Source organism: Cololabis saira, chromosome 16 (genome assembly GCF_033807715.1).
Source record: "Cololabis saira isolate AMF1-May2022 chromosome 16, fColSai1.1, whole genome shotgun sequence".
In the NCBI taxonomy this organism is placed as follows: Eukaryota; Metazoa; Chordata; class Actinopteri; order Beloniformes; family Belonidae; genus Cololabis; species Cololabis saira.
The window spans coordinates 5,622,625-5,650,428 of record NC_084602.1 but is presented as its reverse complement, the minus strand read 5'-3'; the positions used below and the strand labels follow the sequence as shown (position 1 = coordinate 5,650,428).

The following is a 27,804-nucleotide window of genomic DNA, read 5'->3' as shown; positions in this document are numbered from 1 at the left end:
CTGCAGAGTTTGAGTTTCCCGCAAGCTCCAGCTCCGCCTGAATGAACCCTGCTGCTGCTCTCATGGATGGAACCATCCCGTCCCTGTGACTGAACACGAGCTCTCCATACAGGTAACTAGCGAGGGGACTAACCCGGGACGGTGTCAGCCCCGGGGGGCAGAGCGGGGCGGCAGAGTTTGTGTGGGTTTGTCGGGGCCGAGCTCGCTCTTTAGCGGCTAGCGGGGCTAGCGGCTAACCGCGCTAGCTCCTCGCTTCATGGCGCCGCCGGGCAAAGCTTTATCTCTGGGAACAATACAGATGCTGGGCAGGGAAGCAGCCTAGACCGGCGTGCTGGGTCGGCAGCCACCCTTCCCCGTGTGTTTCCCCCCCCGGCCGCCTCGCCGGTCAGCGGGGTGAGAGTAGTTTGTGGCGGCGGCTCGGTCTACTTGCTGGAGACCAGAGTGAAGCGTGATTTATGGTTCTGCGTTAAAGCGACTGCGTGACGCGCACCGTACGTTGCGCGTCGCCGCGTACCCTACGCCGTAGGCTCAACGCAGAACCATAAATCAGCCCTAATGGCTGCCTGCAGCGGTGAAAGAGCCCGTCCGCGGGTCATCCACGGGGGGCTTGGGTTATTATTATTGTTGCTTGGATTATGTTGTCGTATATGTTCCCAGGAGTGTAGCAGAAACCAGCCTTGACTGTGCTCGGATGTCTTGAACCTTCAGCAACTACTTGCAGCCCAGTGTCGTCAGCTGTTTCCATTTCCCTAGCTTTTCTAGCCGGTATTATTGCGGGGGTTTCACGCCCCGGAGCCTGCAGGCTGCTCATCCACAACACAGTTCAGATTATCTGATGTTAATAATCAGAATGACTGACTTGGCCTCATTAGGTCAGTGTGGATGAAGTTTATTCAATCATGCAGGTGCCATAAAGTAAAAATCCAGTCCAACAGTTGTTCCAACCAAATATTAAACCAGCTCCTCTGCAGGTAGATGGTTGTTAGTGAAAACACCTGTTCTAAATGTACAGACTGATCCAGAAACCAGTGGCGTCAATTCAGTCGAAGCCAAGGTTACGAGTCAAAGAACGTAACTACAGTATCAATCAACATGCCCAGTATACTCATCACAGAAGTCTGCTATGTAGCTTATCTGTGTGGTCAAGAAAATTGGAACTTTTTCAAATGCAGTCTCGCTCACTGCAAAAACTCAAAATCTTACCAGGAATATTTGTCTTATTTCTAGTTAAAATGTCTAATTTTTAGTCAAAAAATCTCATTACACTTAAAACAAGAGTCATCACCAAAAAAATAACTTGTTATTTGACCATTTTCACCTGTTTCAAGTAAATTTTCACTTGAAATAAGTAGAAAAATCTGCCAGTGGAACAAGATTTATCTTCTCATTACAAGCAAAAAAATCTTGTTCCACTGGCAGATTTTTCCACTTATTTTAAGTGAAAATCTGCTTGAAACAGGTGAAAATGGTTGTTTTTGAGTCTTGTCTTAAATGTAATGAGATTTTTTTTTACTAAAAATGAGACATTTTAACTAGAAATAAGACAAATATTCTTGTTAAGATTTTGAGTTTTTGCAGTGTATAATAACTAGTGAAATCGATCATGTTGTTCTGATTTGCATCTGTAGTTATTCTATATGTATTAAGTACCGGTAATAGAATAATCAATACAAATAGACACAGACTAATTCCATAAATGTATTTTAAAAAACAAACATTTACATTTTCCCTTGAAGCCAAGGTGTGGCGGCTGCCATACCTTGCCATACCCAATTGACGCCCCTGCCAGAAACATGGCAGGGTTTTTACTTTATGGCATCTGGATTAAACACCTCTGGAAAAAACAACCAATTCCCATGTTGCAAACAGCAGAAATTGCTTCTGCATTGTCTTCACATGCTTCTTCAATTCAATTTTATTTGTATAGCGTCTAATACAACAGATGTTGTCTCTAGACGCTTTCCAGAGACCCAGAACATGAACCCCCGAGCAATTATTACATAAACAATGGTAAAAACTCCCCAAATGGGAGAAAAACCTTAAGCCAAAAAAGTGGCAAGAAAAACTTCCCTTTAGGAGGGAAGAAACCTGGACCAGGACCTGGATCATAAGGGGGGACCCTACTGCCGAAGGCCAGGGGGGGGTCGGGGACGTCATAACCATATATTCTTCAGAGGGTTGGAACAACTGCTGGAATGGATTTTTACTTTATGGCACCTGGATTATACACCTGCAATCATGACAACACAACACCAAAAAAACATTGTGCACAGCATTGACAAAACCACACAAAACCAATAATCATGTGTCTCCTTTTTTTTTTTTTTTTTAACTTTTTTGTACAGTAAAATTGCAGACACCTCTAAGATTATACGGAGTCTCCTGAATTGAAAAGAACCTCTGTATTGAGTCAGGGAGCATTTTTGATTTTGGTCTGAACATAATTTGCATGATTTTATAATAAAACAAATCATAAAATTTCATAACATGAGAATTTAGAAAAAGTGGCTCTGTGTGAGCAAAGTAATCAGCCTTATTGATGAGACGTATGCCTCGTTTTTGCAGTTTTATTATTGAATATAAGGTGGTTTTAAAGGTGGATCCCCACAATTCCACACAGTAAGATAAATAGGGAACAATCAATGAATGGTAGATCAAATGCAAGGCCTTGGAATTCAGTACATTTCTGGATTTATACAGGATTGCAAGTGATTCATAATGTGTCTTGTGTGGTGTGTGTCTGTTTTTCCGCTGGAGGGTTCGTGTTTTTATTCTGAGACTTTTACACAATCAAGTTGCTTCACTTTTTTCTAAAAACATCCATAATTGCATGTTTGGATAGTCTGTGACAGGTGCAGTATTGTATGTGGTGTCTAAGATTAATGTTCATGCTCTGCTGGAGCTTTTTGTTTGGGAAAATCTGTTATTTAAGAAATTCATATTACTGAAATTCAACTAAAAATGAAGATGGATCACCGTCATTTTTATTGCATTGTCTCTTCTCCAGTAGGTCAGCAGGTCTGGATGGATTAGATGGGATGGACAGCAAAAGTAGCTCTCTGCCATCAATCCCCGAGCCAGCCAACCCTGTCAGCATGAAGCAGCCGCCGGAGTCCCTCAGCGTGCGGAAAGGCCGGGGGGACATGGGAAGCGACCCGGCTCTGCTAATGGACAAAGCTGCTGCGCAACTGGCTGCCACACTACAAGATGGTGTTCTGCAGAAGATGGCTGGCCACAGTCACAACAACCACAGTCACGAGAGGCTGAAAGACCTGACGTCCTTGGTGCTCAACGGTGACCAGGACACGATGGTGCCCAAGCTTTGTACTCCAGAGCCCCCGATGCTCAAAGGTGCTGAAGCTCCGGCCACTAACGGGACCCATCAGCTCAACGGCACACCTGTAGCTGAACCCGAGTTAAAGGTGACCATACCCCAGGTGGTCAAGGAGCCGCTGTTTGAGCCGTGCTGCGCTGATGGGACGTCTCTGGTCACCGCTACCGACGGTACCTTATCTGGACCTGATGAAAGACAGGACATAAAGAAAAGGAGGGGGAGACCGGCTCATAAACCAAAACTTCAAATAACCTGCAGTTCCTCCGTCATCAAAGTGGAGCCACTTGACAACACGGATGCTGTTGAGGAACCTGAAGCTGCTGAAAAGGTTAACTCTCATTCATACCCTTAAACATTACTGTGCTGTTCTTTTTTTAACATGAGCTATTTTCATTTTTAAAAGCCGATGTGTAAATTTGAATTAAATTTTTATTATGCAAAATTTGGCAGAATAAGACTAAATCTTTAAACTTGAATGTGTCTGAAAGACTATCCAGATACAGGACTGTCTCAGAAAAATTAGAATATTGTGATAAAGTTCTTTATTTTCTGTAATGCAATTTAAAAAAAACAAACATGTCATACATTCTGGATTCATTACAAATCAACTGAAATATTGCAAGCCTTTTATTTTAATATAGCTGATTATGGCTTACAGTTTAAGATTCCCAGAATATTCTAATTTTTTGAGATAGGATATTTGAGTTTTCTTAAGCTGTAAGCCATGATCAGCAATATTACAATAATAAAAAGGCTTGCAATATTTCAGTTGATTTGTAATGAATCCAGAATGCATGACGTTTTTGTAATTGCAATACAGAAAATCACAATATTCTAATTTTCTGAGAGGGTCCTGTATGTTCTGTCTGTAAATATAGTGTTGCATATACTTGAAGTATGAAAGAGGAAATCATTTTAGATTAAAGAAATGGTGTTTGTGTCTATGTTAGTTCCTCATTTCATTTATTGATCAACTAAGTGTTTTTTTCTCTCGCTCTCTTCTTCAGCCCGCTCTGATGTTAGAACTTGTGGAGCAGGTCAAAGAAGAGTCTTCTTTGCTGATCCATTTCTCTGTGGGAGATCTGGTTTGGACAAAAGTGTCAGGATACCCCTGGTGGCCTTGCATGGTGACCACAGATCCAGAATTTAACGTTCATTTCAAACAGAAACCAAAAGGTGAGATGCCTGCAACACTTCTTGTAGCATTGATTGTGAGAGACTCGTGCTTTATTAAAAGTGAACCACTTTTACAGATTTAGTATTTTATCAACGGTGTTTATGCATTTTTCCTTTTGTAAGGTCAGTAGAGTAGCATCAATTGGGATCTCACTTTTATTTATTCTTTTTAATTTTAAATGTTATTTTTAGCATCCAGCAGCAAATTTGGCACCCTTTACCATGTTCAATATTTTGGAGATGCCCCAGAGAGAGGGTACATATTTGAGAAGAATATGGTGTCCTTTACTGGAGAAGATCAATACACGGAGCTCAGTCAGGGCTACAAACCACCAGGTTCCTGCGTCAGCCATAAAAAGGTAAATACGTTTGTTTTTCCCCTCTCTCTCTCTCTGTGATATTCCTGCAGGCCAGCACTTGTTCAAAATGTGTGTACAGTTTCACTTTGGTCATTCTTTTTTTTAAATGTATTTATTTTATTAAAACCAGCGAGTGATGATTTATACATCACGGATTTTTAAGTGTTTTTTTGTTGTAAATATTCTGTATCTATATGTGTGTTTGTGCTGAGTTGGTCATCTGCTTCTACATTTCTCCCTGAAGCTCAGTCGAAACAGCTCGTCTCATCAACCGTTAGATGGTCTTTTTCACCATCAGCACTAACAAAGAAATGTTTTTTACACAATTTTAGTAAAGTAATCCTTGCAATTTATGTTGTGACTTGTAAGTTATTTTAATTTGTTGTTTTTCTCGTCCGTTATGCAGGGTTTTCTAACTGTACCCCTTAAACTCCGGGCTCAGTGGAACATGGGCATCATTCAGGCCAAAGAGGCCCTCGGCATGGCAAACGATAAGCGCCTTGAGAACTTTGGATTTCTTTATGAGGAGGACGGACCTCATCTGAACCCTCAAATCTTGGAGAAGTTGAAACCAGAAGAGAGTAACGAGACAGGCCAGGAGTCTAGGCTGAGCTCAGAGCTCCCGTCCCTCATGGTGAGTCCCAGAATAGCACCTCCAAGAGAATAAGACCTGGAACTGGGTAAAAAAAAGAGATCCTCCCTGTAAAAGAAGTTGTAATATTCAATACATTGTGCTTAAATTGAGAAATTTGTGTCATGTGAACTTGCACTTTGTGTACAATTTGCACAATAATATAGTTTTAATCACTTCTTTCAGCTCAGTTGCATGTACAGGACCGTCTCAGAAAATTAGAATATTGTGATAAAGTCCTTTTATTTTCTGTAATGCAAAAATGTCATACATTCTGGATTCATTACAAATCAACTGAAATATTGCAAGCCTTTTATTATTTTAATATTGCTGATCATGGCTTACAGCTTAAGAAAACTCAAATATCCTATCTCAAAAAATTAGAATATTCTGGGAATCTTAATCTTGAACTGTAAACCATAATCAGCAATATTAAAATAATAAAAGGCTTGCAATATTTCAGTTGATTTGTAATGAATCCAGAATGTATGAATTTTTTTTTTTTTTTTTAATTGCATTACAGAAAATAAAGAACTTTATCACAATATTCTAATTTTCTGAGACAGTCCTGTATGTCTCTTTTTGTCCAACAAGTCGTCCAAAGCTGAAAGTTGTCATGATGCGCAAGTTAAAGCATCATAAAGTACATAGTAATTTACAGTTGCATACATAAATTGCAATTTCAAATGAAAGCACCTTTAAACGTTAGACAACCCCTGCAAAAAAAAACAAAAAAAACTGAGATCCATGTTTGTTGTCCATGCAGGATTCTCCAACTTTGGCTCCAGCTGTCGTTCCGAAGAAAAGGAGAAGACTCAAAGTAGCTCGGTCAACAACCAAGACAGGCAGAATAAGGAAAAAAGCAGCACCAAACAATGCTGGTAAAATCACGAAGAAAAGAAAAGAGAAGCTGGTTTCGGTGACAGATGATGACTTGGAAGCTGCAGCACTTCTAGTTTCACTTCCAGGTTGGTTGAAAGTTGAAACACTGCCACAGATCAGCACTAACCATCACCCCCAGTGCTGGTTACATTATGAACATTGGGTGAAATGTGTTAACAAGAGTTGTTAAATGTGCTTTGAATAGTCAAAAGTTGCTTGTAAAATAGTGAGGTGGAAGGGGGGTTGTAGAATTTTACTTTACTCATTGCTCCTCAAAGCTCATTGCTTTGAAAAATGCCTCCCTCCAAAGAGAGGTCTGAAAAATAATGCTAGTTGATGGCTGGATCTTTGACTCGTTGCTTTACTTTATTAGTGAAAAGAGAGCGGAAGAAGAGATCTAAAAGGCCACTAACTGATGCCTCAATGGAGAAGGATCAACAGCCCAAGAAGAGACGTAGAATGGGCAAAGATTCACAAACGCAGGTAAGTGTTTAATTTAAGTGTTCTATTGGTCTCAAAGTTTTTTCAAGCGTGTCATTGGAGATTATGGAAAAGTTGGACTGGACAGAGCAGTCACTGGAATAAAACCTGAATTATTTTGTGCCGTATACTAAGTGAGTTCGATTTTTCCAGGCCCTGGTTTCAGGTGAAACAAACAAACGGAGAAGAAAGAATAAAACTGATGTAAAAGAACCAAGGAAGCGGGTGAAGAAATTAAAAAGTCCCCTGAATGGTAACTCCTACTATATTTGGAAGCTACTAGTACTTTGCTCATTTAAATGGATCCCTTTATTTGCTTTTTGGACTCAACTTTCACCTTACTGTTTAGGTTTGTAATACTTTAAAATAATTTTCCCTATGCACAGATGATGCAGAGAAGCCAAAGCGCCAGAGGAAAAGGAAACGGGTGACGGCCTCCAAAACGAAAAAGGGCCGGTCGTCCCCCTGCTCTGATCCTGAGGTGACAAAATGACCTAAATTACACAAACGGATCAGCATGCAGACATACCACGCACTGGTTTATTTAAAAATGACAGATACCATGTACAATATACAGGACTGTCTCAGAAAATTAGAATATTGTAAAGTTCTTTATTTTCTGTAAGGTAATTAAAAAAACAAACATGTCATGCATTCTGGATTCATTACAAATCAACTGAAATATTGCAAGCCTTTTATTATTTTAATATTGCTGATTATGGCTTACAGTTTAAGATTCCCAGAATATTCTAATTTTTTGAGATAGGATATTTGAGTTTTCTTAAGCTGTAAACCATGATCAGCAATATTAAAATAATAAAAGGCTTGCAATATGTCAGTTGATTTGTAATGAATCCAGAATATATGACATTTTTGTATATGCATTACAGAAAATCACAATATTCTAATTGTCTGAGACAGTCCTGTATGTTAACAGTTTCTAAAGGTTTATTTGTTTTGTAGGGTTGTGTACAACATTTCTGATTAATTAGGGTATGAATTTAAACCCGTCATCCAGAAGAGTGAATTTTCAACCCTTAAAAACAAAACGTATTTGTTGTACAAGAAGTTTGGGCTGTGAAAACATGAAAACACTGTTTGTTGTTTTACTCCAAGTTTGTTGTATGTTTGCAGGGTTCTGGGAGTGAAGAACGTCCTGATTCTCCAAGTGACAGCCTGGATGGGACAAAGAAAGGAGAAAGGAAGAAAGAATTTGTTTGTCAGGTTGGTCACACTACTACTACTACAGGATCTGCTTTACACTGCACGTGATAGTGAAGGGGGGCTGCAGGTGAGATTTAACAGATGTAATCAGAGACTCTTCTGTCTTTAAAAGTATTATGTAGCAAGGTCTTTCATCATTTACCTGGCAGGTGAATCTTGTCATTTTGCTCACCTGGTTGTCAAAAGGAAGTAGGACTGCAGCTATGGAATATTTTAATAATCGAGTATTCTACTGAAAATTCCATCGATTAATCAGATAAAACATATTTGTTAAGTGAAAGAGCAATTATAAATATACATAAGATGTTAGATGTTAATTGACATCACTAAGACTAAGTTATATAATCCAGTAGGTTCATGGCTGTGCATTTAAAAACCCTGAACTTACACCAGTCTACAAAATTCACTGCCTTCACTCAAAAAACTAAGGATCTTACCAAGAAATGTTCTTATTTCTAACCTAAAAATGCCATTACACCTGATAACACACGTCACTTAAAAGGTTAGGTGTTTTTTTCCCACGTGTTTCAATTGAACTTTCATTTCTGTCAAGCAAATTTTAAGTTCTAGTTAAGTTTTAAGTTAAAGTCTTGATAAGATTTTGAGTTTTGGCAGTGTGCAAAATATAATTCTGAGCCCTGCTGTATTGGAGCACATTAGGCACCAGCGCTACTTGATGTTTTATCCATCAATGACTACAGTGTTAAAATTGAAACTACCCAGTTAACTTTATTACGTTTTTATTTTTCCCCCTCATCACTCTACAGCTCTGTTTTTACAGATTAAATGCGTTAGCCACGCATCGACAGTCGTCATAATTAATAGAAACCTAGCCCTTCACAGGGTAACGTTATGTTAGCAAGGTACCGTAACGTTAATCTCATTAATTAGCACTACATTAACTTCATTTGACCGTGTCTGGGGTGACGGTTCCTCCGCTCTGGGAGTAAACAGGGTGTTGGAGAAGCTGCAGCATTGAGGACGTGTTGTTGTGTATCAGCTCTGTCTTACAGTGAAGATGCAACAGTGTTGCCTTCGTGTCCAGCTGGAAATGCTCCCACACTTTTGACATTTTCTGCCTTTTCTTTTAGTTAAAACCAAACATATCCGCCGCCTCTTTCTTCTTCATTTACGTGCGTGGCGTCAGCGCGTTGTGCCACATTAAACGTAGTCTGTGCGATATACCCTGCTTTGAGCTGCAAAATTAAACGATTCCTCGAGGCAGAGAGAATTCCTCAATCATTTTTTGTAATCGAATTATTCAAGGAATCTTTTTCCGGCCCTAAAAGGAAGTACCTTTTCTGCCTTGAGACTGAGCCATGGATGTTTTTGTTGAAGTGGAACAGAGGCATTGCAGAGGAAAACATTGTACTGTTCTGCACAGTAGAAGCAATAGGGGAACAAACTGGCTGTGTGAATGGGACATTGATTGTATTCTCTTTCTGGGTTTCCCCCCCGGTGTATCCACTCACCATCATGATCAGATTCTTGGCCATGATTCCTCACAACCCTTCAGTCACCAGCTCCTCCAGCTTCATATTAGAAAAGAGTGTGTCGTGTTGGTGAACCTAGTGGAGGAAGTCTTCACACATGGCCTTTGGTGACCTCCAGTTGAACTCAGATTTACATTTTAATCTGAGGAAACTCGTCATTGACCTACAAAATTTGTCTGCGCGATGGAAATGAACTTTAGGACTACATGACGTAAACGGTGCTTGAAACGTGTGTTTGTTTTGTCTACAGACGTGTGAGCAGGCTGGTGAAGACTTGGTGCCGTGTGAAGGCCAGTGTTGTGGCATGTTTCACCTCCACTGCTTGTGTCTGTCCCTCAAACCCGACGACAAACTGCTTTGCCAGGAGTGCAGCACGGGTGTGTAAATGGGCCTTTTTTGGGGGGGGGGGGAGAACTATATTCCTGCAGGTAGATCACTGCACCTTCTGTCCAAAACTGCTGTTGATTCAATCTTTCTCCTCCACTTTTCATAGGAATTCACTCATGTTTCACCTGCAAGCAGTCGGAGGGCGAGGTCCGTCGCTGCCACGTCTCTCACTGCGGGAAGTTTTACCACGAAGCCTGCGTTCGCCTCAACCCTCTCACGGTGTTTGACAACAAGGGCTTCCGCTGCCCGCTCCACGCCTGCCTGAGCTGCCACTACGGCAGCCGCACCAAGCACAAGTCTACTAAGGGTGAGCCGCACCAATCCACTGTTCTCAGCAGCTTGACATTTGATGCCTTTACTGTTTCTGTGGGAATTGAGTCAGGTGTCACCAATTCAAAATTTAATTGAGGTCTGTAAATGATCATTTAAAAAAAATCAGGCTCCAGAGTGGAACAATTTGAGGATGATATATATCTCGATATTTTGCCTTAGCCTTGAATTAACACTTTGATGCTACAATCACACCAGTGTGATGATTCTATATGTCTACATTAAAGCATTCTTGTTCATACTGCATTAATATATGCTAATTTTAAACTTTCATGCCAAAAGGGGGAAATCACAACTAAGTCAAATTTACCTAAACTGTATTTATTAAACAGTTACTAAGCAGTGAGTGGCACAAACATAAAAAGTGTAATTTCAAAACGGAAAGTGCACGTTGCATCTCTCTGACGGGGAGTCTGAAGAACATCTGCTAAGAATATGATCTGGTCCCGGTTTTACCAGGTTTTAACTGGGATGGTTTTACCAGGTTTTACCAGGATGATGCTCCGAGCAGGAGGGCCTTTACAGCACCTTTATATTCAGACTAATGTAGGTGTAGGGACTGCAATGTTTCATCCTTTCCTCCTTTTTAATTTGCATCACTTTCACTTACTTTTAGAAATATGACGTCATATTGTCTTGTTGGACTTTGTTTCGATAGTGATTGATTTCATGTGGCCACATTTAAGCAACACTAGGTGACGTTTCTCAGCTCTGGAAGAGAAAGGCTCAGCTGTGTGTTGCGCGCGGTCGCGCTGAGCGGCTTCTCTGGAGAGCCGTGTGCGTCGTGCGAGGAGAAAACCCCTCCCGTCTTTACTAAACCCTCCCAGTTTGCTTTGAAAAGAGTCCGACGCGCGTAGGAACCACGCAAATGAGCTTACGGCGCAAACAGGCCGAGTTTGGGAAAGTTAGGTGGAACTAACCGTCGTGCTGGACAGCAGTGCTGACACCAGCAGCTCGTCGGGGGCGTATGATGATGATGATGATGCACGCACGACAGCATGTGACTGACGTATGTAACTAGGTGCACTTGTTTTATGTCTCCGAGAAGACGAGACGAGCGAGTGAGAAAAGCATGTAATTTAATGCCCGCGGCTAAAAGCAAAAGCGTGACAATGTGTACTCGAATATTCACGATAGTCATTCTGTACATCGCACAGAGTAGAAGCCGCTGATGGACAGAATCGAGTAAACTCAATACATCGAGTTTACTCGATATATCGCCCAGCTCTAATCACAAGTCTGTGCAAGTTGGCGACTGATGGTCCTGACAGTGATGCAGGAGTGTCAACAAACACAGTAGAAGAGCATAATCTCTCCCTCCAACGTGCCTGTTTACCGTATTTTCGCGACCATAAGGCACACCCACAGTTTTTTTATTTATTTTTTTAAATGTGCCGGGCGCCTTATGAAACGGTGCGCCGTGTCTATTACCTGAATTACGGTAATGTAAGGCCGGCCACCATGAGAACGGTAAAAAGAGAAGGGGGCGGGTGAAGCCTTGAGTTGCGAGGTGAATGAGACCATCCACTGAGCTGTTTAATGCGGAAACAGATGATGAAGACTTTTAAGGATTTGCTTGATGTGTAAAGTGAAATAAAATACAATCAAACTAAGTTTTGCTCCAGCTCTATTTTTAAATAAGCACACGTGTGTGTGTGTGTGTTCTGCAGCGCGTGTGTGTTTTGCATGTCGGGAACCGAGGAAGCACCTGCCGTGGGGTTGCGGTCCGATCGCCGCATCCCCGGGGCAGATCCGGCTGAAATGCCGGTGGTCTTTCCCCGGGAGCCCCTGCTACCAGTCCATGTGGGTTCCTCCGGTCCCGGCCGGTCGGAACTGGTCACATTCCCCGGTTGAAGCCGCGGTGATGCGCGCTGCTCCTCCCGACTTCCTGGTTCCCAAAGCGGGGTCCGATCGACCTGGTTCCCGCCCGCTTTGGGAGCAGAGATTTCTGGGGTACTTCCCAGGTCAGATCAGCTTCACCCTCCGAGATTTTCAGAGAAATCTGTCGGTTACAAACCCCGGTACCGGATCTCCGACATGCGCGCGTGTGTGTTCGTGGCGCGAAACACACACATTCTCATTTATGTGGTGCTTGCCTGCCACGCTGATGGACAGAAGCTGTATGGTGATTTTTAAAAGAAAAACTTTGCATAAGACGTTTCCAGCCGGAGTCATTATAAGGGCGAATGAAAAGGGGGGGCTGGATGAAGGGATGATGATCAAGTGGCTGAGACAGGTCTGGAAATTTGGACTGGCGCAGCTGAATTAGCGGAGCTCCTGTCGGATACAACCCGGTACCGACATGTGCGTGTGTGTGAGCGGGACCAGCACTGGGGAGCGGACCCGGGACCCGGGGCGCGGGTCGTGGGACGCGGGACCCGGGACCGCCCCGGTCGGGATCCGCAGCACAACGGGGTATGAAAAGTTTATTTACCCATGTGCTTGCCTGCCACGCTGATGGACAGAAACGGCCGCCGATGGTGATTTTTAAAAGAAAAGCGTTGCCTAAACAGACTTTTCCAGCCAGAGTGAAATGAAAAGGGCTGGTGGCTGAGACAGGTTTATGTGTGGCGACCCAGTGGTTTTTTAAAATTCTTTAATGCAGAAACAGAAGATGAACCTTTGAAGGGTTTGATTGATGTGAAAAGTGAAATAAAATATCAAAGTAAGTTTTGCTCCTGCTCTATTTTTAAATAAGCACTCTTGTGTGTGTGTTCTGCAGCGCGTGTGTGTGTTTTGCAGCGTGCGTGTGCAGCTCATGTCTGTAGACTGCGCCTTTTGGGTCGGTGCGCCGTATGTTTGTTTTAAAACCAAAAATGACACACAAAACTGAGGGTGCGCCTTTTCACACGGTGCGCCGTATGGTCGTGAAAATACGGTAGTTAAATTATGAGCACAGAGAATGAGAATTTAGTAAATATGGGTTTGTGGAAGTTCAATTTTATTTACTATCACATGCGTCTTTTGCAATACAAAAAACTGAAATCATTGTTTTAATTATTCAAAACCAAAAATCATGAGAACCATTTGTTTCTCATGATATGTCTGACGATGCAGCACCTGCTTACATGCGCCCAGGGACAAATTTACCAGTGCTCGACACCCTGTTTTTTATTTTACATATATAAACTCCCAGTGATTATGTGCTGCTGTTCCTCTGAGACTTAACCCTCAGCTGATCAGCAGATTCAAGCGCAGCATGAAAAGTTGATGCAGTCCAGTGCTCCATTCACTTACGTGACAACCTTGTAATCGTTCCTGTTATGATTTAAAAAAAAAAAAAAAAAAAAAAAAATAAATCACATTTTATGTTGTGAATGCAGAATTGTTCAACTCTAAGACAGTGATATCTTTTCAAGGCTCTACCAGTATGTGCATTTCTGCCCCACGCCTCCCTTTCTCTCTGTCTTCAACATGCTGAACTGCAGGCTCCCTGCCCTCTTATTGCTGCTGATTTTAACAACTTTATCCAAATATCCCTAATAATCAAGGAGTGTTACATTTTTCCAAATGCTGGACATTAATCTGAACAGATGGATTCAGATATTTCTCACTCATTCTGCTGTCTGACAACAAGAAAAATATGGATAACACTTCTTTTATGCACAAAACTGGTTTAATGTTTTTAACACACAAGAGGCAGAAAATTTGACCAGACAGGTCTTTTAAATACTACAAAATCAACGCTAGACAATGATGTCTCATTTTCTCTTGAATGGGATATTTAAGAGCATTGAGCCTTCTTCATTCTGACGGCTGCTCCTTGTCCATCTCTTCATTCCTAATTTCATATCCCAACTACTCAGAGCTGCAGGACTGAGTGTAGATCACGAGCTTGTCAGCAAGTCCTCGTAGATCCACATCACACTGGAAGGATCCTCCGGGCGGCTGTACAGACACTGCAGAATTTGGTTGCTTTCCTCCTTCTCTGAGTTGGCAGGCTGAGGAGAGACAGTGACCCGTACAGTTACCCCAAGAACCAGTGGTCCATGGACATTAATATTTGGTACAGTTACCAAGAACCAGTGGTCCATGGACATTAATATTTGGCCACAAATCCAGTTTCTGATATTTATATGTACTTAATTTCTACGCCGGGGAAATACACGAAGCAAAGCTTGAAGGCTTACAAAAGTCTTGACGCTTGGTCTGACTTCAAGGCAGGATTTGTTGTAGAAATTAAAGTGATGAGGACACTGAACTTTATGATTTGACCGTTTAACGTTAGTTACCCAAAAATCCAACATTACCTGATACAAAATGGGAACCGCAAATCCACGTTTCGGTGCCTGGAATCCAGTTGTTTCTGTGAATTGCAGCGATCCATTTGTCTCTCTTAAGCTTATTTTTCGGCAGTCTGTAAAACGATAACTCCGATTTCTTGATAAATCTATGAGTACAGTCGATCCCACAACAGCTCTTTCCCATTTTAGATGTTTTCCAGTTGCTCAAACTGAAAGTTTAGGCTGCCACTCAGTCTTTCTGCCACTCAGTCTTTCTGACACTCAGTCTTTCTGACACTCAGTCTTTCTGACACTCAGTCTTTCTGACACTCAGTCTTTCTGACACTCAGTCTTTCTGACACTCAGTCTTTCTGACACTCAGTCTTTCTGACACTCAGTCTTTCTGACACTCAGTCTTTCTGACACTCAGTCTTTCTGACACTCAGTCTTTCTGACACTCAGTCTTTCTGACACTCAGTGGGCGTAGCCCGCTGTGAAGTCGCATCTGTGACGTCATGACCATTCCCTCCATTATTTATTATTTACCATCTTTGCAAATGTATCCACTCTGATTCGTTTACTCACATGTCTGATGGGTTTCCCCCTTGGCTCTGTGCCGTAGGTCGGTTGATGCGTTGCCTCCGGTGTCCGGTAGCGTACCACGTCGGCGACCTGTGTGTGGCTGCGGGGAGTGAGATGGTCACGAACACGGCCCTCGTCTGCACCAACCACTTCAGCGCCAAGAAGGGCTACAGCCACCACAGCCACGTCAACGTCAGCTGGTGCTTCGTCTGCTCCAAAGGTTTGCCCCTTCCTGTCACATCTCATCAGTTAACCCTTAAATGCCTGACACCAAAACACACACAAAAAATACATCTTTTTTTAATTTTAAATGTTGATTTATTACCGAAGAGTATTGGGGCCATGCAGGAGAAAAAATATTTGAGGGGAAGATTTTTTTTTTTTTTTTTTTTTTGGCCCCCGCGACCCGGAACGGATAAGCGGCGGACGATGGATGGATGGATGGATTTTTTTAAAATTATTATTATTATTATTATTATTATTATTATTATGTGCACAAAAAAGTCAAAATGTCGATTTAATGTTGAAATAAAATTTCAAGAATAAAGTAGAAATTTTGTGAAAAATGTCGAAATTTCGCCTTTATTCACGAAATTTTGACTCTTTCTCAACATTTCGACTTTTTTCTCGAAATTGTACTTCAACATTAATCTCGACATTTCAACTTTTTTTTTCGACATTTCGACTTTTTTCTCGAACTGCGTAATGAAAAAAAAATCTTCCTCTAAAATATTATTTGTATTTTTTCTTCTGCCTGGCCCTTCCGTACTTTATATATACAAAATCAAAATGACTTCCAATTTTGTATTTAACACTTTCTAAATAATTATTTTCCTATTATAAATACATACAGGTAAGTTTATGTCTTTGTTTTTTAAGTTAGTTTTATTTAAATTAGTGTTTGGTTTCTATAAATATGTTCCTGCTAATTATTTGGGTGGTACAGAGGTCTCAGAAACTCATGCATCAAATACGAGACATACGTACATACATTATTAGGTTAATGAGCACGTGGCTTGTTTTTATCCTGTTAGATTAAACGTTGTTTTAATATGTAGATTTTTTTGTCTCTTGTATAGTTGACTTTGCTTCTGATTGAGTTTGCTTTCAGTCTTTGTGGCTTTGCTTGTGACTCATGAGAACGTTCCGGTTTAATGTTGGTGTTGCAGGAGGCCAGTTGCTGTGCTGTGAGTCCTGTCCTGCAGCTTTCCACCCAGACTGCCTAAACATCGCCATGCCTGACGGCAGCTGGTTCTGCAACGACTGTCGAGCTGGGAAGAAACCCAGATACAGAGACATCATATGGGTCAAACTGGGGACATACAGGTGAGAAGAACTGAGGACTTTTTAATCATTAAACCACATGTTCCTTTTAAAACAAATAACCCCTGTACATTCTTGTCCTGCTCCTGCTGTTTGCTTGTTTGTAGGTGGTGGCCTGCAGAAATTTACCATCCTAGAAACATTCCCACCAACATCCAACATCTCAAACATGAAATCGGCGAGTTTCCAGTTTTCTTCTTTGGCTCCAAGGATTACTTCTGGACTCACCAGGGCCGAGTGTTTCCCTACATGGAAGGAGACAGAGGCAGCAGACATCAGAGGACCGGCATCGGCAAAGTCTTCAAGAATGGTAAATACCTAGGGCCAATCGCAATGTTCACCCTACTTTCTACCACTAGCTCTAAAAATGAAGCCACTATGGTAGGGCCCTTGTAATCTTCCCTAGGGATTGGGACACCACTTGCTACGTCACTGCGTGGTTTACGTTTGGGTAAGTAAGCGACTGCGTGTTTACGTTTGCACATACGTCACACCATATCAGGAAGCCCAGAGATAAAAGCTGTTTTAATTTCCGCTGTAGCGCTTCATTTTTATTTGATAATTTATTTTAATAACTTTATTAAGTTTTAATATTTTTTCAGGCGTAAAAGTAACCGTTAAGATCCCCAACCTGGGCTCAGTTTATCCAAATAACGCCTGTTAAGAAATTTGCTTCTTTGTTTTAGGGGATGAGAAGAGCCGCCAGCGATTTATGGTTCCGCGTTAAATCGACGCAGAGTCTACGGCGTATGTCGCGCATCGCCGCGTAACCTACGCTGTAGGCTCTGCGTCGAAGGCTCTGCGTTGGTGTAACGCGGAACCATAAATCAGCCTTTATTCTGGCGTGATCTGAAGATACGAGCAAGCAAGTGATTATGTACATTCACTGAAGCAATATTATGAAAGTAAAATATATTTTTTTTTACTAGAAATTTAATCAAAACGCATTTTTATGCCGAAACTAACTCAAAATATTGATTTTATTCACTAAAAATTAGAAATGTCCGCCATGTTTTTTTTTGTTTGATTCAGTCTGCAAATAATGACGTAAAGCATTCTGGGAAATTTTCTCTAACCCTCGGTCGGCGAGTCAGTATCTGAAATCACTAGCTGTGACGGGCTAGAATAGATTCATACCCCCTACCCCTCGATATGTCCACTAGCCCTACATGCAAAGAGGAATTGGGACACCACTACCCTCACGGAAACGTGCAAAATTTAGGGGTAGGACTGAAAAGTAGGACTAGTGGGGGGATTGGGACTGGGCCCTACAGTACAAGCGGGACCATCTAGTAAATCAGTGGTTTCTCCGTACGCCACAACAATCCCCCACCCTGTCCTCGGCCGTGCTTCACCTCACGGCTTTGAGCTCATCTAGGTACACGCCATCCCAGCTGAGAATGCAAAGGGGATCAGGAAATATTGTCTTTCTCTTGTAACATATACACCAACAGGAGATATTATATTCTAATGTAACGTTTAAGGGTAGGTACCTCCACACATGGGGTGCCCTCATTATTAATCTTTTTTTTTTTTTTTCCTGAATCACAGGAGAATTACAGCCGCATAACATAAGCATACCAACATTATATCTCTACTGCAATCCCTTTTTTCTTATTCTTGCAAACAGAAAAAAGAACAAAAACATGCACATGGGGTGTTTTCATTAAGATAAAGAGAAGGGGAAAAAAAAAACGCTATATATTTTACTTTTGAACGGGCCCAAAACAAGTGGTAGTGGTTGTTCCTCCTAGGAGCCACATGGTGACAGCTCTGAGCAGGTGGAATAAAATATCTAATAAGAGACTTCCAGACAGAAGATCTCCATGAAGTTGACTGATATTCTCCATTGGAATTCACAGTATTTTATCCAAACATCCTCTGAGAAGCAACTGTTCGGGCCCTCCATTATTTAAAAAGTGTAAAAGAAATAAAACCTTTCTGTACTTCTGTGTGCAGCTCTGCTGGAGGCTGAAGCTCGATTTAAGGAGATAAAGATGAAACGAGAGGCGAAAGAAGCGCAGGAGAACAGCAGAAAACCACCTCCGTACAAATTTATAAAGGTTTGTTTCCTTGAAGAAAGTGGGTACTTTCTCCGTCCTCTCAATGATGCATATAGTTAACGTGACTTCTGTTGGTCCTCTCTTCCAGGTGAATAAACCTTACGGCAGGGTTCAGGTCTACACCGCAGACATCTCCGAGATCCCCAAGTGTAACTGCAAGCCGTCGGTGGAGCGTCCGTGCGGCTTCGAGTCGGAGTGCCTGAACCGCATGCTGCAGTACGAGTGTCACCCGCAGGTGTGTCCCAGCGGGGAGCGCTGCTGCAACCAGGACTTCACCAAACGCCTCTACCCGGAGACCAAGATCATCAAGACCCCCGGCAAGGGCTGGGGGCTGGTGGCCCTGAGAGACATCAAGAAGGTGAGGGGGCTGCGCTTCATACCTTCATTCTGGTGGGGGGTTGATTCATGCGCTTTCCAGTCAAATAATAGATTTTCTTTTAACCCTTGTGCTGTCTTTGGGTCAAAATGACCTAATTCTCCTTCCTTCCTTCTTTCCTTCCTTCCTTCCTTCCTTCCTTCCTTCCTTCCTTCCTTCTTTTCTCTCCTCCTTCTTTCCTCCTGCTCTCTCCTTCCTTCCTTCCTTCCTTCCTTCTTTCCTCCCTTCCTTCCTTCTTTTATCACTTCCTTCCTCCTTTCCTCCCTTCTCCCCTTCCTCATTCCTTGACCTGAAGACAGCACAAGGGTTAAAAAAGTCATGTTTAGAATCCATGTTGCTGTTTTATTCTCTAAAGTCTCTGAAATCTCAATACAACGCAGTGAATTTTAATCTTCAGATGCCAATGCTTATCCTCAAGTGGCTGTTTAGTTCGGACTTAGTACAAAAATACTATAACTGGTGTCCAGAACCTCCTGAATTTGGTTAGCTTCTGTTTCTGCACCAGTCTAGCACACATTATCTTTACCTGGAAAAGACGTAGGTGTTTGCAACAAGGGATGCCCCTACCTGGAGAAATTGATGCTTTTCCACTAGGTTCTTTTTCTTTTCTGCTTGTAATTGATTTAAACTAGGGCTGTCAAAGTTAACGCGTTAAATTAACGTCCTCTTGACGCAGACAATTTTTATTAACGCGCAGGATAAAAACAAAAAACAAAGCGAGGAAAGATGGAGAATGAAAAGGGACTTTTGAACAGTAAGTTCACTTTCAAAAAGATGCAGATGGTTCACTGGACAAGACTAAAGTTATTTGCATGTACTGTTGATTTGAAATGAATTACCATCGAAGTACGTCGAGTCTCAAATAACACTTGCAATGCATTTACCGATGCAGAGAGCGCCCCCCTCGTCAAAAGCAGATAACACTGGATAACAGTTTGCAAAAAAGGCACCTGGACAAGTTTTGATCCCACTTAGGAGAAGAGGATATTTTTTGAGCCTTTTTTTTTTTTCTTCCATATGTTAGACATAATTACATGCAAAATTTAACAGACCAATGCACTTCTTGTACAATGTTTGTGATGCATATGGTTCATTGATTTAGATTGAGCTGCTTAAAAAAACAAGGAATCTTAAGTTAGTCTTTATAAGTGTAAAGTTGGGGACTACATTGTGTTTGTATTTATGAAGGAATGTTCAGGTCAAAAGCTTTTTTTTTTTTTGTGGAAAGTTGAATAAACATTGGCATAAAGCAGCATATTTGCCCTTTCTCATGTTGTTAACAGTATTAAAAACATTTAAAAAATAAAAAAGGTAATTTAGAACATGAATAAATATGCGATTAATGGCGAGTTAACTATTAACAACATGCGGTTAATTAGGATTTTAAAAAATGAATCGTTTAACAGCCCTAATTGAAACAAAAAAAAACAACTATTGTATGGTAGTTATTTACAAGGCATAAACAGTCTGCTGTGTCCAGTCCTGGAGTCAGTGGTGCGTCTGTCTGTGATGAAGTATTCAGACATCACGGTTCTCCAGCTGTAACACTGTTCTCTTGCAGGGAGAGTTTGTAAACGAGTACATTGGAGAACTGGTTGACGAGGAGGAGTGCAGAGCGAGAATCAAGTACGCCCACGAAAACAACATCACCGACTTCTACATGCTCACGATTGACAAGGTAGGAGCCCCGTGTGGTGTTGCAGGACCGGTTCCCCTCAAACGTCTCTGTAGTGGTGTGATGCTCCCCAGTGTGTCCGGTGCTGTCTGCTCTGCAGCACCGTCTCTGCTGGGAGCTACAGAAACACAAGGGTATTGCATTGGGAATGTTGCAGGACAGACAGCTGTAACATTACAGTTGTCAATACCACAGATGTTGGTTCTGAGTCCATCCTCAGTCCTGTAGCGGAACAGTAAAGACGGACTTGCTGCTGTGCTCGGCTTATATACAGGGTTCATACGTTTTGAAAAAATCTGGAAAAGTCATGGAATTAAAAAAAAATGTCATTTTCAAGGCAAAGTTGGAAAAGTTTTGGAAACATAAGTTCACCCCAAAAGTTTTGGAAAAGTCATGGAATTTATTTTTCTCACAGACAAGTTCTCACGCGTGACGTGCTGAGCATCTTGCGCATCATGCAGATCGGTTATTATTACAGTTATATTAGATTACTATACAACATACAGGACTGTCTCAGAAATTTAGAATATTGTGATAAAGTTCTTTATTTTCTGTAATGCAATTAAACAAAAATGTCATACATTCTGGATTCATTACAAATCAACTGAAATATTGCAAGCCTTTTATTATTTTAATATAGCTGATTATGGTTTACATTTTAAGATTAAGATTCCCAGAATATTTTAATTTTTTGAGATAGGATATTTGAGTTTTCTTAGGCTGTAAACCATGATCAGCAATATTAAAATAATAAAAGGCTTGCAATATTTCAGTTGATTTTTAATGAATCCAGAATGTATGACATTTTTGCATTACAGAAAATAAAGAACTTTATCACAATATTCTAATTTTCTGAGACAGTCCTGTATACTACAACATAGTGCAGTGTTAGTTTAAACAAATGTTTATTTTGTATAAAACCATAATTGTCATTAGATCTCCACTGTGGTGACTTTTTACATAGTTTTATTCTTTTATTTCATCCATACATTGATGTTTTAGAGGTCATGTATAGTCTTGGAAACTTGCCGCCAAGTCATGGAAATGTATTGGTTAAAATGTGTATGAACCCTGTATATACATAAATGTACACATTCAAATGCAAAATGATCCGTGGATCCGTAGGAAATATAATCTGTAAGATTCCTGTCTTGAGTGTTTTGTATTTTTTCTTATTTAAGGACCGGATCATAGATGCAGGTCCAAAAGGAAACTACTCTCGCTTCATGAACCACAGCTGCCAGCCCAACTGTGAGACCCAGAAGTGGACGGTGAACGGAGACACTCGTGTGGGTCTGTTTGCCGTCTGCGACATCCCTGCAGGTGAGATCAGCCAAACATCTCCATATACTGGGGAAAGCAGGCGCTTCATCGCTTCACCATCACGTTCTTTACTTGGTTTCTCTGGTGTTCAGGGACGGAGCTGACCTTCAACTACAACCTGGACTGTCTGGGGAACGAGAAAACCATCTGTCGCTGCGGCGCCCCCAACTGCAGCGGCTTCCTCGGTGATCGGCCCAAGGTGAGATCAGGGGGATCTTCCTTTCCTCCAAGAGTTTGGGCCAATCCCAATACACTCCCTACTTTCTACCACTAGCCCTCACTCACTACCACTAGCCCCAAAAATGATAATCGGCAATATTAAAATAATAAAAGGCTTGCAATATTTCAGTTGATTTGTAATGAATCCAGAATGTATGACATTTTTGTTTAATTACATTACAGAAAATAAAGAACTTACATTACAGAAAATAAAGAACTTTATCACAATATTCAAATTTTCTGAGACAGTCCTGTATGTTAACTATGACCAGTTATACAATCTCGTACTTTTTATTTATTTTTTAAACAGGAAACAAACAGGTGAATATTTTAGAGTGTGAGTAGCTGCCGGGGTTGGCCGTGTGAAAGCAGACATGACGACTTCATGGCTTTGTATTTTCTTAGAAACGCAGCATAATTCTGTTCAGCAGTAACAAGTGTCACTGTTTTTTGTCTCCTTGACAGAACTCGAATGGCCCGGCGGCCGAGCCTAAAGGAAAGAGGCTGAAGAGGAAATATAAAAAGAGGAAAAGTGAGGGGAAGAAAAAGTCTGAGGACGAATGTTTCCGGTGTGGAGACGGAGGCCAGCTGGTGCTGTGCGGCAAGAAGAACTGCACCAAAGCCTATCACCTGTCCTGCCTCAACCTCACCAAGAGGCCTTTCGGTGAGTGGTTTCAGTACAACCCTGTAGCTTAGAGGAATCCCTGGTTTTTAGCAGGGGTTTCATTCCAAAAAGAACCCCTGATAGGTGAAATCTGCGAAGTAGCAACCTTTTTTTTTTTTTTTTACTTTTTTACAATTATTATACAAGGTTTCAAATTGGGGAGATCAGCCCCGCCCCACCGCGACCCGAGTAATTGGATTTGAACGGGAGAAAATTTAAAATGATTATGAAAGAAAATACAATAAGTACAGTAGGACAGATTGTGACTGGTGTGTATTCCCCTGCTCTTCTGAAGCTGCTGCATCCTGACTCGCTCTGTAGCGTCTTTTTCTCCTAAAGCCGCGGTGCAGGAGTGTTTTTTCCAGAGAAGAACATAGTTATTGGTCGTCGTTGTTGCTCTTTTTTTCTTCTGGGCAAAAATATTCTTCTAAACCGACACCATGGATTATATCTGAGACTGTAATGAACGATTCATCAAAGGTCCCGTTCTTGAGCTGCTGCTGAAGCTCATTGGCCGTTCTCAGCTTGTTGCTAAGCAACCAACGTTATTGACACAGGAAGTGAAGAAGCGGGGAGACTGTTTAGCCAATCAGAATGCAGAACACGATGCACAATAGGGCTGCAACTAACGACTATTTTAATAGTCTAGTCACAGACTATTGAAACGATTAGTCGACTAATCGGATAATTAGTAATTATTATTTTTTTATTTAGTATGAGGTTGCATTAATTATGTGGCAAATGATAATAAACACAAGAAAAATGGCACTAGAGCCCTGATATAGTGGGACTGTTTTCTTCATCCTGCTCCCGCTGCATTTCTGACCATTACCGCATGCAACGTGTGTTCCACTCCCGCCCCTCCCGCAAAACTCATGAATTCATGCCCGCACGGCGCACAATAAAGATGCATTGATTTAGTGTCTTCTCCCGTCACGCAAGAGAAAAGTCCAGACAAATCTATCTGATTTACTTTTAACATGATCATTGTGGAGTTTGATGAATAATTGACAGTTCATAGGCACCTGACTGAAAGTTGGATGCAAATCCATCATTGTCATCAGCGCACAAGCCTTTTGCGCTGCATCAATTATGTGATTGAGGTTATAACGGGAGTAGCTGTGAGTGGCTCAAATAATACTAAGAAATAACATAAAATAAACAAAGTTTAGAATGAAACGAAATAATTTAACAAATGAATCGGTTGGCCATTACATTGCTGTGGAGGGAGAGAATGCTGCTGACCGACTGCGGTCCCGTGCGTCTCTTCCAACATGCGCCACAGACACTAAACGCAGTTTCTCCAAATATCTGACTTAATTTAATACTTTGTCAGGCATAACGTTAAAGCTTTCTTTTAAAGCCAAAATACACTTAATATATTACCAAGGCGAGTCCGTTTCGTTCAGCACTCCGACGTGCTTTCTCTTCAAATGCATTACCGACGTGCTCCCGTGAAAAGCAACGTCGGCTTTGCAAACCCTGCAAGGTTTATTTTTATTCATCGTATCGAGGCTAAAATGCTCCCAAACTTTTTATTGTATTTTTTTATCAAAGTTTGATTACCGGCAGCTGCGCTCAGACGCTGTCGTGCATGCGCGACTCGACAGATTGTATTGAAGTGAGACGCCTCACTCCATTGGAAAAACACGTCTGGCGACAATTGTCGACAATTTTGATTATCGATTTTTGTCAACAACGTCGACGAATCGTTGCAGCCCTAATGCACAATGCAAATCAGTGAAGCAGCGAGACGTGAAAGGTGAATCGCGTTATAGCCAGGGATTACTGTAATATATTGGGGGAGGTGTTCTTCGCTGAGAAGCTGCATCAGTAATGGGGATAGGAATGGGTGATATTTTACCGTTCATGATATACCGTCAAATAAATTCCCCACGGTAAGAATTTGTATCTCGTGGTAAAAACGATAAGTTCCCGTTGATGTTTCTGTGTAAAGCTGATTTATGGTTCTGCATTAAATCGACGCAGGGCCTACACCGTAGGCTTTGCGTCGATTTAACGCAGAACCATAAATCAGCCTTAACAAACATGGCGGATCTGAGAGCGAGGAGCTCGTTGTTAAACGAGGCTCCAGCTCTGGAACTGGTTTGGATTTAAAAAGAGAGACGAGGAGCAAACATCTATTATATGCAGTCTAAAAAAAAAAAACAGTGAGTGCAAAGGATGGCAATACAAGTAATTTATTATATATTATTATATATAACATATTATATATAACAGCTGCTGCTGAGGTCTCCACCAGAGTGGTGTAATAATTGGTGTAGTTTAGTATGATTTAGTATTCTATTAGAGCAGTGATTTGGGGGCTCCAAAGACTGAATGTGGTGACATATTTTTAGTTACAAAGATGGAGTTGAATTGATATTTTTTTTATCGTCATTTTTATCGTTATCGGGATAAATGCCAGAAATGATCGTGATAACTTTTTTAGTCCATCCCGCCCATCCCTAAATGGGGAGATGAACCTGATCCGTGTCCCTAACCGTCTCCCGTCTCTCCCCCTCCAGGCCGCTGGGACTGCCCGTGGCACCACTGCGACGTCTGTGGGAAGAACTCCGACGCCTTCTGCCAGCTCTGCCCCAACTCCTTCTGCAAGGCCCACCAGGAGGGGGCGCTGCGGGCCTGGCTGCCCACGGGCCAGCTGTGCTGCGCCGAGCACGACGAGCAGGAGGCCGACGGCCAGAACCAGGACCTGGGCACCAACGCCACGGACGCCTCTACGGCCGTCACCGCCGGCCGTCAGAGAGGCCCCAAGGGAGCCAAGAGCTCCAAGAGGAAAGCAGCCGAGGCCTGACGACCAGAACAGAGAACAGAGACCCAACCAGACTCAGAAACCTTCCTATCAGTCCTGACATCATGGAACCAAGGCACTGTACAACTTCATCAGGGAAAGCTGCTGATCTCACGCCTGCGTCGGCTCAGGGGGGGTTTGTTTTTTTTTTTTTTTTCTTCCAACATTTTCAGGTTATTGTATTAATCTGCACTGAGCAAAGAATCTGTGGTGAAGCACAAATCAGCAGAACAAGCACATGTCATGAAACTCCTGCTGGATGGACGCGTTTGTTCCACCCACCAAACTGCAGTTTGTTGTTAAAAACAAGAGAAACTGTGGTTTCTGTGGAAAGATGCTTCCGGCCAGAGGTGAAACTGCAAGTTTCCATCGACCCCCGCCCCCCCACTGGGCCGGCGTTGAACAGCGGAGTTTTATACCTATATTAAGTGTGTATATCTAATACCAAAATTGTGATTACTGGAATAGTGTAAGACATCTGATTGGTTGCCAAAAGCGTTTTCTTTTTTTTATTATTATATATAGTGTGTATATATGCCAGATGTCAGTCATATATACAAATGAAAGACACTATGGATAGGCTTTTGTCTCCTCGTTTGTGTAGCCATAGATCACATTTAACTGTAGATATGTTTGCTATTTTACAGAGTTTTTTCTTTTAGCCCAGTCTCTCCTTTTTTCTTTCCAACGTATATATGTATATTTCTTTAAAAAGGTGCTAAATGATGGCGCTACAAGTCATTTCCAGAGGATTACAGGACGTCTTAGAAGAAGAGAAGTCTGGTACAAAAACACTACTGGGAGGCGACGCGTCACAGGGGGTGATGAACCACATCGGGGAGGGAATCGGAGATTCCTGATCCCGGTCCGAGCTCAGTCTGCCGTTCAAGGGGCTTTTTTTTAAACCTTCCCCTTTACTGTGTAGAAATCCAAGCAACGAGGAGTTTTTATCTGTCAAAACTGTGCTGCCTGCTGTCTGGTATTAGTGTCGCTGGCCAGGACTTGTGATCGTCCCAAAATTGAGACCTTTTATGTGTTCAATCAACAGGATTGAATGTCAAACATGCACTTGGATGGTTGCGTGGCGCTTTAACAGCAGCACGCAGGATAATCCCTGTAGTTTCCTCCTAACCTGCTCATCTTTTCAATGCTTAGAATAATCAAAGCAAGTGGGCAACCTGATGGCGGCTGCTTTCAAACTCCAATCTTGTTAGGAGTGTCTGGTGCTGAATAAACTGCAGGCCTTGGACGTACAAACGCTCCTTTCAACATTTTAACCATTAAAGGAAAAAAGAGCTCTTGTAAATCTGAAGATTAAGTATTCATCAGTAATCTGGGGAAGTTTTTGCGGTGTTAAATACACTAAAGTCCCGCCGAGCAGGAGCTTTGAAACCACTGTTCCTGACGCCGCTGTGCACGCCAGTGGAGAGGAGAGCGCAGCAGTAGCGCTTTTAATTCCTGGCGTTCACCTTTTTGAGAGCCTGATTTTATCTAATTTAAATATGGAAAGTTTAGGCTTTGTCCAGGTGTCTTCAGGACTTTTAAGAGGTCTTATCGGTTCCTCTCGCTTGGGTTTTTAAGGAACAATGAGACTGTCCAAGGCATTGGTTTGGAGGCAACTTCCTATGAGGATTTTACCTTCATTTTGCTTTAGTGGGAACGATTTTAGGAGCAACAAACCAGATTTAAATATGTCAAGGTGCAAGCAGGTGTTTTTTTTTGTTGTTTTTTTTCCTCCTGATCTCCTGATTTATTTTTGATGTTCTATAACGTTTCTTCATCCTAACCTTGTGTTGAGTGAATGTAGTCCATCCAGTTATTTTTGTAAGCACTGTAATTCCCTGTAGAGCTGAAGTGTCACGTGCACGTAGGGATTTTGTCTTGTAACTACTGTCATAGCAAACCAGAGACTAATTTTGTACATACTGTATAAGTGGTAATAGTGATGCATCTATTGTAAATACTTTAATTTTTTTGTGCAGGACCTCACATCAGGTGACTCATGTAATAAAGTGGTTGAACATCAGTCCGTCTGAAAGGCTCTTTATCCAAACACGGCACCTTTTGGTTTGATCTTATTCTCCAACTAGAGCTGGAAACTTTTCTAAAGACGTTTGTGTGGCTCTAGTGGCCTTTATTAAAAGTGCAGTTAGACAGAATGAAAATTGAAAATCAGACGTTATGATGGAAGAAACTGTATAAATATATATATTTAGCATATTAAAAGGGGGAAATCAGAAAATTATAA

At 41.7% G+C, this 27,804-nt stretch overlaps 1 protein-coding gene across 2 annotated transcripts; it reads left to right on the top strand.

The window, feature by feature from the left end:
• Positions 1 to 27,582, top strand: nsd2 (nuclear receptor binding SET domain protein 2). 2 transcript variants are annotated; one of them, XM_061743234.1, is made up of 22 exons: positions 1 to 112; positions 3,011 to 3,662; positions 4,342 to 4,510; positions 4,703 to 4,869; positions 5,276 to 5,503; positions 6,267 to 6,468; positions 6,756 to 6,865; positions 7,016 to 7,115; positions 7,249 to 7,343; positions 7,997 to 8,086; positions 9,830 to 9,956; positions 10,073 to 10,273; positions 15,142 to 15,321; positions 16,271 to 16,427; positions 16,532 to 16,734; positions 18,384 to 18,487; positions 18,576 to 18,845; positions 20,425 to 20,541; positions 21,720 to 21,861; positions 21,954 to 22,060; positions 22,546 to 22,744; positions 25,273 to 27,582. In XM_061743234.1, the coding sequence occupies exons 2-22, from the start codon at positions 3,039 to 3,041 to the stop codon at positions 25,557 to 25,559; spliced, it is 3,879 nt and encodes a 1,292-aa protein (XP_061599218.1). In that variant the 5' UTR covers positions 1 to 112; positions 3,011 to 3,038; the 3' UTR covers positions 25,560 to 27,582. The 2 variants fall into 2 exon arrangements, with proteins under 2 accessions (XP_061599218.1, XP_061599217.1); XM_061743233.1 differs by having other exon boundaries at positions 10 to 112; positions 3,008 to 3,662.
• Positions 27,583 to 27,804: the final 222 nt, after the last annotated feature.